The sequence below is a fragment of the Pteropus medius genome, unplaced genomic scaffold, assembly GCF_902729225.1.
Source record: "Pteropus medius unplaced genomic scaffold, Ma_sr-lr_union100, whole genome shotgun sequence".
Lineage (NCBI taxonomy): Eukaryota > Metazoa > Chordata > Mammalia > Chiroptera > Pteropodidae > Pteropus > Pteropus medius.
In genome coordinates this window covers 963050-975498 of record NW_024350319.1, presented here as the reverse complement: position 1 = coordinate 975498, position 12449 = coordinate 963050, and the positions used below count along the sequence as shown (strand labels likewise).

General features: G+C 31.4%; 1 protein-coding gene across 2 annotated transcripts in view; it reads right to left on the bottom strand.

Annotated features, from left to right (window-relative positions):
- The window catches only part of RAVER2 (ribonucleoprotein, PTB binding 2), a 71454-nt gene that overhangs the window by 24093 nt on the left and 34912 nt on the right, over positions 1–12449 (bottom strand). The window contains exons 6-9 of one of the 2 annotated variants that reach the window (XM_039838490.1): positions 11153–11238; positions 8578–8643; positions 8312–8423; positions 6242–6510 (exon numbers count right to left, since the gene is read on the bottom strand). In XM_039838490.1, coding sequence (XP_039694424.1) covers positions 6242–6510; positions 8312–8423; positions 8578–8643; positions 11153–11238 — 533 coding nt within the window. Of the gene's footprint in view, positions 1–6241; positions 6511–8311; positions 8424–8577; positions 8683–11152; positions 11239–12449 lie in introns of both variants that reach the window. The other variant, XM_039838489.1, reaches the window with a different exon arrangement.

The following is a 12449-nucleotide window of genomic DNA, read 5'->3' as shown; positions in this document are numbered from 1 at the left end:
TAAAATAAATAAATACAGACTCTAAATAAAGAAAAGCTTTGGACCAAATGACTGCACTGGAGAATTCTACCAAACATTTAGAGGAATTAACACCAATCCTCAAACTCGTCCACAAAACAGAAAAGGAGGGAATACTTCCTAACTCATTCAATGAGAACAGCAATGAGACAGACATTACATGAAAAATACAGACCAATATCCCTTATCAATACTGATGCAAAATCATCAATAAATCACTAGCAAAGCAAATTTAGCAGAATACTAGGATTATACACTATAATCAATTGGGATTCAATCTTAGAATGCAAGGATGATTCAACATACAAAAATCATTCAGTGTAATAAATCATATTAAAGAATGAAGGTTGAAAAAAAGCATATGATCACCTCAATTTTTGTAGGAAAAACATTTAACAAAATTCAATACATTTACATGATTAAAATTCAATACCTTCGATACATTAGGAATAGAAAGAAACTATCTTAACATAATAAAAGTCATGTAATAAAAAGGTAACATTATATTCAATGGTGAAAAGACTGAAACCTTCTCCTCTATGATCAAGAACAAGACAAAGATGCCTTCACCACTTCTGCTCAACATAGTATTAAAAATTCTATCTAGAGCAATTGACAGGAAAAAGTTGTAAAAGGCATCAGATTAAAAAAAAAAAGTAAAATAATCTGTTTGCAGATGACATGAAAACTGTAAAGATTACACAAACACAAACTTTTAGAACTAATAAATTTCAGATACAAAATCAACATGCAAAACCAGTTGTTTCTATACAGTAACAAATACAAACAGAAAATTAAATAAAACTCCTTCCATTTACAGTAGCATGAAATAGAATAAAATACTCAGGAATTAAATGAACCAAGGAGGAGAAATACGTGTACACTGAAAACTACAAAAAAATTACTGAAAGAAATTAAAGACGACAAATAAATGAGAAGACATCATGTTCATGGGTTGGAAGAATTAATAGTGTTAAAATGTTAATACTACCCAAAATGATCTATCAAAATTTTAACTTTTTTGCAGAAAAAAAATCCATCCTAAAATTCATATGGACTATCAGGAAACCCCAAAACTTACTACAAAGCTACAGCAACGTCAACAGTGTGAGAGTAGCATAAAGACACAAACACACAAATGAAATAGAGTCCAGAAATAAATCTCAACATATAATGTTAAATAATTTTCAAGATTATTCAATGGGGAATGAACAGTCTTTTCAATAAAAATGCTGGGAAAACTAGATATCCATATGTAAAAGAAGTACATTCTTATCTAACATCACATGCAAAAATTAACCCCAAATGGAACAAAGACCTAAATGTAAGAGCTAAAACTATAAAACTCTTAAAAGAAAAGCTTAGGTAGAAAGCCTCATGATATTGAATCTGGCAATGATTTCATGGATATGACACCAAAACAAAACAAAACAAAACAAAACAGATTTTATGTTGAGCAACAAAACAAGCCTTCCGAAATTTAAGACTATTGAAATCATATCAAGTATTGTTCTGACCATAGAGGTATGAAACTAGACATCAATAAGAGGGGAAAAAACTGAAAAATTCGCAGATATGTAAAGATTAAATAACTCACTCTTCAACAGCCAGTGGGTCAAAGAAGAAATCAAAAGGAAAATCAAAAAGTATCGAGACAAATGAAAATGAAAATGCAACATATCAAAACTTATGCGATGCAGTGACAGCAGCTCTAACGGAGAAATGTATTGCAGTAAATGCCTACATGAAGAAAAAAGAATTATCTCAAAAACCTAACTTTACAGCTCAAGGAACTAGAGAAAGAACAAACTAAACTCAAAATTAGCAGAAGAAAGAGAATGGTATTTATTAGAGTAAAAATAAATGAAATAGAGACTAGAAAGATTAATAAAATTAAGTATTAGTGTTTTGAAAAGATAGACAAATCTTTAGCTAGACTAACCAAGAATAAAAGAGAGAGCACTCAAAGTTAAAAATGAAAGAGACATTACAGCTGATACCACAGAAATACAAAGGATCAAAAGAGACTATCATCAAGAAATACATGCCCACAAAGAGGATAACCTAGAAGAAATGGATAAATTCTTCAAAACATACAACCTACAAAGACTGAATCATGAAGAAATCTAACGGGCCAATGATGAATAAGGATTAATCAAAAAACACTCAACAAAGAAAAACCTGGATCAGATGGCTTCGCTTTCAAACATTTTAAAAAAAATTAAAGCCAATCTTTCTGAAACTCTTTCAAAAAACTGAAAATGAGTGAACACTTCCTAATTTATTTTTACTAGGCCAGCAATGTCTTCATACCAAAGCCAGAGAAAGACATTACAAGAGAAAAGATTACAGGCCCATATCCCTGATGAACGTGGATGCAAAAACCCTCAACAAAATATTAGCAATCTTAAACAAAACACTAGCAACCTGAATTCAACAGTACATTAAAAGGAATGTACACAATAATCAAGCGAGGATGGTTTAACACACACAAATCAATAAATGTGATACGCCACATTAACAGAATAAAGAAAAAACCATCAGATGAAATCCAACATCCTTTCATGATAAAAACTGCCATAAAACTGGAAGTGGACCTTAATATAATAAAGGCCATGTACAAAGAACAGGCCCACAGATAACATCATACTCAACAGTGAAAAATTGAAAACTTTTCCTCTAAGATCAGGAACAAGGCAAGGATATCTACTGTCACCACTTTTACTCAACACAGTACTGGATGTCCTAGCCAGAGCAATCAGGCAAGAAAAAGAAAAGGCATCCAAATCAGAAAAGAAGAAGTTATATAGCCACTGTTTGCAATAGTTGTATCTCTATATACTAACAATTAACTATTTATAAAAAAATTAAGAAAAAAGTACCATCAAAAAGAATAAAATACTTAGGAATAAATTTAACCAACGTGAAAAAAAAAGTGTGACAATGATGAAAGAAATTGAAAAGGACACAAATAACTGGAAAGATATACGTATTAACAGGGTAATATCTTGGAAGAATTAATATTAAGATGTCCACACTATTCAATGAAATCTACAAATTAAACACAATCCTCATCAAAATTTCAACGGTACTTTTCACAGTAATAGAAAAATATAAAAATAATCCTAAAATTTGTATGGAACCACAAAAGACTCCGGGTGGCCAGGGAAATCTTAAGAACAAATCTGGAGGCATTCTACTTCCTAATTTTAAACTTTAGCACAAAGCTATAGTAATCAAAACAGTATGGTACTGGCATTAAAAAAAGATGCATTGACTTATGGAACAGAACAGAGGGCCCAAAAATAAATCCATGTGTATGTGGTCAACTAATTTTTGACAAGGGTGCCAAGAATACACTTTGGAGAAAGACTGTTTCTTTAATAAACAGTGCTAAGAAAACTGGATATCCACAAACAAAAGGATGAGATTGGACTCTGATCTTACACCATATACAAAACTTCAATTTGAATTAAAGACTTAGATATAAGATCTGAAACCATAAAATTACCAGAAGAAAGTATAGGGAAAAATCACCTTGAAATTTGTCTTGGCAATGATTTTTTCGATAAGAACAGAAAGCACAGGCAACAAAAGTAAAAATAAACAAGAGAAATTACAGCAAACTAAAAAGCTTCTTTACAGTAAAGAAAACCATCAACGAAATTAAAAAGCAACCTACTAAATGGGAGATTTATGATATTTGCAAATCATATATCTGATAAGGGGTTAATACCCAAAATATATAAGGAAATTGTATAACTCAATAGCAAAAATAAAAATAAAAATTAAAAATTTAAATAGAACTACCATATGATCCAACAATTCCACTTGTATTTATCTGAAGAAAACAAAAACGCTAACTCAAAAGGATATGTGCACCCCCAAGTTCATCACAGCATTATTTATATTAGCCAACCTATGGAAACAACCTAAGTGTCTATCAATAGATGAAGAAAATTTGGTATGTGTTCTCACACACACACACACACACACACACACACTCTCTCTCTATTTGGCAAAAAAAAAAAAAAGAAATCTTGTCATTTTTGACAACATGCATGGACCATGAGGGCATTATGTTAGGTGAAATAAATCAGACAGAGAAATATAAATACCATATGATCTCACTTGTATGTAGAATCTAAAAATCAGAACAAAACAAAAAACAAGCTCACAGATACAGGGAACAGAACGATGGTTGCCAGAAGTGGGGGTTGAAGGGTTAGGCAAAATGGGTGAAAGAGTCGAAAGGTACAAACTTCCAGTTATGAAATAAATAAGTCATGGGAATATAATATACAGCCTGGCTACTATAATGATACTGTACTGCATACTTGAAAGTTCCTAAGGGAGTAGATCTTAAAAGTTCTCATTACAAGAAAAAAATATTCTTTATGTATAGTGACAGATGTTAACTAGACTTATAGATATAATATCAAATCATTATGTTGTATACCTGAAATAATGTTGTATGTCAATTATTCCTCAATAAAATATTTTAAAAGATGCAGGTCTAAAAATCTAAAGCTGAGTTAAACTGATTATTTAACCAAGTCCAAAATCTTACTACGTATTTAAAAATATAGTTTGAGGTTGCCTCGTCCAACTTCCTATTATCAGAAAGAGGAATCACTCTACAACAATCTGTACAGATGCTGCTTAATTGCTTTTGGTGATAAGACATTCACATCTTTGTGAAATAGTCAAACCGTTTCTTTGTTTGAAAGCTTCAATTGTTCGTTGTTATGTTAAACCTAAATTTGGTTTATTGTATGTCATACTTATCAAACTAGCTTTATACATTTCCCCCAACTTTTCACAGAATGTGTTTTCCAGACCCTGCCCGATTTTGGCTGTCTTTTAGTGAACAGACTCTCATTTGCCATTATGTGAATCACCTCAGATCCAGTTTTGTTAGAGACCCTGGGGCTTTCATTTAATATAAATGAAAGATTCTGTGCAAAAATATGCAGAGTATTTATATATGAGTTCTATTTGTTTTTCTCCGATAACCCAAGCAATTGATACTGCAAATAAAATTTTAAAATTTATTCTATAAAGAAATGCCTTAGCTTTCTCACTGTTTAATTGTAGTATTTCTCCATACTCCAGCTTTGACTAGGTGACCCTTACAAACCAAAGAATATTTTAGGGTACAAATAAAATAAAAATTAAATGTACTTTATTCTACCTACACCAATTACAGCATTTATAAATGTCGGTAGTTTATGAACTGGGTAAAAACTTCCAAAATTAAAAGAGACTAGGTTCTTTTGGACAGATCAGAGCTTAATAGCTGACTTTGCCATCTTTCAAGTAAAATTGGTTCTCCTTATAAATATTAAAATAGCTTAATTAGCTACAGAATATACATTTATGATAGGAAAATGAGTATATTTTAATGAATAGCATTATTATTTACTTAGAAAGCCTTATAATATCCTTATATAATTATTAATGATACTCTTAAGCTTTTCCAAACTATGAAATTTTGAATTTAAATTAGTTTATTTTATTTTTAAAATATCAAGTATTTTTGAAAACTATGTATATCTCACATTTTAGAAAAGCAAATATTTATAATAAATAATTCATTCACGAATTATTTATTTTATAATAGACTTAACTCATTTTACACAAATTAAAATATTTTTATTTACAGACACACTGAAAAGTAATAAAGTGTAGTCTCAAACATTAGCTGCATAAATTAACAAAAGATGGATTTTGTTTTTAATAACAGGGTTTTTTCTTAAAGAGTGTAATATTTTCTCTATTTTGAGAAGTAAATGTACACTATGAAAAAGTCACGTCATTGACATATAGCAGTGATCTAGTTTGTAATCCATTTTTATATGCTTTAAATTATTAACTTCCTTTGAAATTAAAAGTTAATATTGCTTTATAATACTTCATAAATTATACCACCTATAAAATAACCAAAAATTACAATAGAAGTAGAATTTCATTTAAGATATAACTTAAAAGTATATATACACATAAAAGTATTTAAAAGTACATATACATATAATTCCGTTTTATATATATATATATATATATATATACACACACACACTCATGCATGTGTAGTGTGTATGCGAATATATATACATACATATGTATATACACACAAATATATACACATATGTGCGTGTGTGTGTGTGTGTGTGTGTGTGTGTGTGTGCGCGCGTGCATATACACATACACAGAGTTTTCTTACCCCTGAACTTATCTCCGTGCCTTTTGGCTGACTTTGTTGTTGCTTATGGTGTCCCGTCAGCAAACCTCCAACAGTAAGTTTTGGAAAGCTCTGAAGATAAGCCTGTGACCCTGAGAAATTTCCTTCAGCCATTCCCATGGAGGCTGGCTGCTTCTCCTGAGTATTTCCGGGCCCTAGCCCAGCTTGTCCAGCCATGTGCTGATTTGGAAAGAATGGCAGTATGCCCATCCCAGCTGTTAGAGCTGTTTGAGTTGGAATCAGATTAGATGCTGTAATGAACACAAATGCAAAAACTTTTGGTTAGATAACACTTATTCATAATAGTCCTTTTGATATTGGTAAGTTATAGGCAAAATGCAGGAAACCTCCCCCCTTTTTTTTTTTACCTATTAGAGAACGGTTAAATTCAAAAAGTGACATTAGAGGTTGTAAATTAGCAGGTTCATGTATGGAAAAATAAAAAACCTATAGTAGTAATCATGCTTTTCTTATTTTCAACAACTTCCAGGGTAATCCCAACTTTTAATTTAATTGTATATTTTACAAGTCGGGAGCAAAATTTATGTACTATTTGGCATTTAAGTTACATCAGTGCCTTATTTAAACAATGCCCAATCATTTTCAATTGCCTGCTTTCATATTTGAAGGAATAATTAAGTCTTCAGTTTAAAAAAAATCTCTGACACTTAAAAATTGATAAAGTTAGATTAAATCCAGCAATAAATTTGGTCAGCTAGCTCATATCTCTTCCCAGCTCTCGAGTTCAATGTCCTCACATTGATAACCGGAAATTAACCATGGTTGAGCCCACAAATACTACAATTCGAGATTTCTTTTTAACTTAGAGAGCTGGTTTTTAAACATCAGCATACCACTGGTTAAAAACCATCGATATTTGTGAACACCAAATGTAACATTTAAAAGTTTCACATTTTTATTTATAGAGAATAACAAAAAATTCTGGAAGAAATGAAAGTTTTAATAGGAAAATCTTGAACTATTCCACTTTTTAACAATGTACAGGTCAAAATTAAATGAAAAGAGCTAATTTTGAAAACAGTCAAATTTACATTTTGCAAATGCACTAAATGATTATTTTTAGTATTTAGAGTAGCTATCTTAGATCTATCTTCTAGGGATGTATTTATTTGGACACTAAATTTTCAGTGTTCTTAATGCAACACATGCTAAAGCCTTATTATTTAAACATGGCATTTTAATCCAACTAAGCTTTTGGGCATAGAAAATTTAATTTTTAGGACAGACCCCTATCACCATAAAAATTTCTACACCTGTCTGAATACTGGTTTAAAGTTTGCCCAGTCAATATCGACAGTTAGAATTGAGTTATTTGATCATTTGACTTGCTGGTTGTATGTACAAAGGCTAAATATGGTGTGTGTGTGTGTGTGTGTGTGTGTTGTGTGTGTCTGTGTGGTGTGCATGTACACATATTTTTTTAATTACTGGTGGCCTTTATTCCCTCACTTCATGCTCACTTCAAACAAATTTCAACTGAACTTCAAACTGAAAGTGTCTTTCCAAATCATATTCAATTAAGAAATTATGGTAATCACCATACTCGTTTCTTTTTAAAAAATACATACACATATTATTTTTCTTCCGATACCAATTTGGCGATCACATTTTTAAAAATGATACAAATAATCAAACTTTAAGTTTACAAATACCAGATATTTCTTTATAAAAGCTAAGGGTTTCTTATCCAGGCAAAAATTAAATGGATCCCTATGTAAATGTGTTGTCAGCTCAGTAGGCAACATGTCAGTCTCAAAAGGATCTGTCTTTGCCTCAAATTGCTGTGAACCTTCATTAAATATTAAATCACATCCAACAGGGAAAAACTCATCTTGGCATGGAAGCGAGTCCATCAATAACTTATCGATAGTTTTCTAATATTAAAAATGGAAAAGTCAAGAGGCTCCTGAAATTTTAAATGACTAAATAAAACTTGAATTGGCCTTCCTGTAAATAAAAGTAGAATACAGGGAAACTAGTTTTAAATCTCGAATTTGTTTACTGACTTATCAGTAAATACACATCATTTACTTTTATGTGCTTCTCCATGATGGCCCAACTCTGTTTTCAAGGAAAGCGCTGACCCTATCCCTATTGCAGTCTGCAGTACCATAGCTGGGGGTTCTCCAAGCAAGCCAGGTTTCTGCAAAAGAAGAAAAGAAAGACTTGCTCATGGCAGCAGGATACAACCAAATAAAAATACTACACAAGTAAAACTTACAATCTGACAGACAGCCTGATTATATATACATTAAAAACTGAGCTAATTTCAAAGGAAAAAATAATTCCATACTTACATTATTAGTGTGAATATTCTCAAACTTCATTAATTGTTGCTGTGCCAGTGGTACATGGGAAAGATTCTGAAGGAATAAATTAGAAGTATTACCCATAATTGAGCTCTGTGAAAATGATAAAACATTAAGTTAGTTTAATTTTTAAAAGTTGCTTGTCATATAACCCCATTCATATGGTTCAATTCTCTAGCTGATCTGAGCAAAAGCAACAGTTTCTTAATACCCTGCTTTCCAACTTCAGGTAACACTAATTAATTCTTTTAATAACATACAAGATGTGACCATATAGTCATTAAACTAATTCTACATCCTCTCTTCCTTTCACCCTTCCTCCTTTCCCCTTATCCCTTTCTGGCTTTAATATTGGTGCCATTCAATCATTTATTCATTCATTTAACATTCAACAAAGATTTATTGAGCACCTTCTACATGCTAGGCACTGTGCTACACAAAGAGAAATAATAACAATAGGACCTGTCTTCATGGATCTTATTGTCTCCAGAAGAAGAGAGACATTAATTAATTCTAAAAACATATACTTACAAATGGTAATGAGTATATGAAGGGAAAGAACAGGGAGCTATGAGAACAAACAGAGGGGGAATTTGATTTAAACTGGTAAACTGAAGGAAGGTTTCCTTAGGAACTAACTCTTGTGCAGAGATCTGAAGGCTGTAGAAAAAGAACCAGGTGAAGTCTGGGGAATCAGGTGGTATAAGGGTGGTAAGCATTCCAGGCAGAAGGAACAGCAGGAGCAAAGACCTAAAAAGAAGGGAAGAAGGTCCTTTGAGGACCAAAAGCAGGCCACTGTAGTTAGGACAGTAATATCCAATGAGCATGGGAGAAAGGAGAGCCCAGCTTGGACAGGCCTTAAAGGCAAAATTAAGCATTTTGGCCTTTATTGTAAAATAAAGACAATATTGTCAAAACTCTTCACACTCCTCTTGTATCACCCTTCACACAGTATTTGTAATTAAATGTTTAACATTTGTTTTCTGTATTTGTTGAAATTCTGTTAAGAACAGGAATGCTGAATATTTGTTCAATACTGTAGCCTCAATGACTAGCAGAGTGTCTAATACATTAGATTCCCAATAAAATATGTTAAGTAAGTAAATAAAGACCCTATAGTGTACAAGGTTAGATTCTATGTTAGATCTAAGAATGAAAAATAGAGGATAGGCCTTTCCAGACATTCATCCTTCTAATCTATGCCAATTATCTATTACATATTAGGTCTGATTTGTTATTAGGCTTCTATATAGAAACAGCCTTAACAGTACTGAAATTATGAGTACCGTTCATCTCTAAAATAATATTTATGTATACAAAAACATTTTAAAATACTTATCTGAAAAAGTTCAGTTTACTTTCATAAACATATGAATTACTTTTATAACACTGATTAAATTTTAAGAATGAAGAGTTACTGTTCATGTGTTTATTTTTTTTCTTTCTGTAAATATCTCTTTTGAGTTATGAAAACATAAGAAGTCTTGTTTTGAACTACAGTCATATGCTGCATAATGATGTTTTGGCCAGCGACGAAACAAATAAAAGATGGTGGTAGGAAATAAAAGCTCCATGTGTTACTCTCCCTGAAGACCTTACAGTGGGACAAGATGTGGAGGTGGGAGACAGTGATATTGATGATCCTGACCCTGTGCAGGCCTAGACTAATGTGCGTTTGTCTTAAGTTTTCAAAGTATAAAAAAATGTAAATTTTAAAAATAGAAAAAAAACATAGAATAGAAATATAAAGAAAGAAAATACTTTTGTACAGCAATAATAACTATGTTTTTACAAAAGAGTTGAAAACTTAAAAACTCAAAGTTTATAAAGTAAAAAAGTAAGCTAAGGTTATTATTGAAGAAAAAAATTTTAAATTAGTGTAGCCTAAGTGCACAGTGTTTATAAAGTTTACCATGGTGTAATGCCCTAGGCCTTCACATTCACTCACCACTCACTCACTGACTTACTCAGAGCAATGTCCAGTCCTGCAGGCTCCGTTTATGCTAAGTGCTTTATATAGGTATACCATTTTTTATACTGTATTTTTACTGTACCTTTTCAATGTTTAGATATACAAGCACTTACTATTGTGTTACAATTGCCTACAGTAGTCAGCACAGTAACATCCTGTACAGGCTTGCAGCCTTGGAGCATATTCTATATAGCCTAGGTGTGCGGTAAGCTATGCCATCTAGGTTGCTGTAAGTGCACTCTATGATGTTCACATATGATAAAAATCACTTAACTGCATTTCTCAAAACATATCCCCACTGTTAAGCAATGTATGACCATACTGATTTATTTACAGAAAAATACACCACAAATATATACCTCTTCCCTTAATAGCTTACAAATAGGAATCAATAAATATATATAACTATGTTGCTTTGATTAGTTTGATTTGATGTACTCTAACTTACGTTTTTATGTAGCTATATTTGTGGCTAAAGACTTTTTAAAAAATAAAATACTAATTTAACTTCTTGAGAATTTTACATTAAAGAACAAACAAAACATTCACTTCAAATTTTTGATGCTTCAGTACTCAATACTATTTATATACCTGATGTGCTTTATTCAAATGTAAAAATGCAGAGGAGATGGATGGATTCATCAGATGTGACAAGCTGTAAGGTGTTCCAAGAACTGCTTTAAGAAAATAAAAGTAAAAAATTTAACTTTATGATATATATGGGATTTAAAAATAAATAAACTCCAAAAAGGGTAAATGATTATTTCTTTAAACTTCTAACAAATTCATTGGAAGTTCATTTATATACCGACCTTGTTATTGCACAAAAAGTGAGAGGATTCTTTCCTTGTGATTCAACCCTAGAATTTGATTTTAAAATTCTAACACTTTCTGTCATAATGGTAAAACACCGAACCTAGCCCTTCTCTTCTCTAGTGCTTAGTCAAACAAAACTAAGTCTATCTTTCGATAAGTATAATACTAATTGAATCCATGTTATTTGCTCAGTGTTTTTGTTAGGGCTTTGGGGTATTTTGGCACTGAGTATGCAGGGAGGACCATATACAATCCTGTCCTTCAAAAGCTTACAATCTAATTGAGAGAATATATGTATATAAAAACATCTACATAATAAAAACAAAAGAAACAAGAGTACTGTACATAGTCAATAAAATAAATGGAAACCATACTCTTTATCAAGTTTGTCTAAGAGCACAAATACCAGAGTACATATCAGAAGAGATGTTTTCAGAATAGACGATATATAGAACAAAAGAACTGTGATAGAAAATATATAAAACAATTTCATCTAATTATGATAAAGTAACTGGAATTAGTCATAATATACAAAATTATCTAGCAATATGATAATTGCTAGAAGGTAAGACTAGAAGGTAAGACTTAGAAAGTACTTCAAAGAGCATATAATCCAATAATCAAAAATATTGTAATTTATATATAACATTCCTATAAGTTCATCCCATGCTTTAAAAACTCTGTTTTAAGTTTTTATTACCTGCTGAGGCAGTGTATCATATTTTTGGAAAACTAACCATTAGAAAGTGCTTTCTTTAGAATGAGCCAGCTGCACTATAGGTGGTGAGAAGATTATATTGTTAGGATGATTTACTTATAAAGAAAGACACTGTTTATTAGCAAAGAGTGATAAAGATGGTCATTTCATAATGGTAAAGGGGTCAATTCATCAAGAGGATGCAACAATCTTAAATATTTGTCTCTGTACCAAATAACAAAGCGTGTGTGTGTGTGTGTGTGTGTGTGTAGCAAAAATTCTAGAACTGGAAAAAAAGTAAACGAACCCACAATTAGTTAGAAATTTTAGTACCATCTCCTTTTTTCAGATAGTCACTGTATTTTATTATAAAAC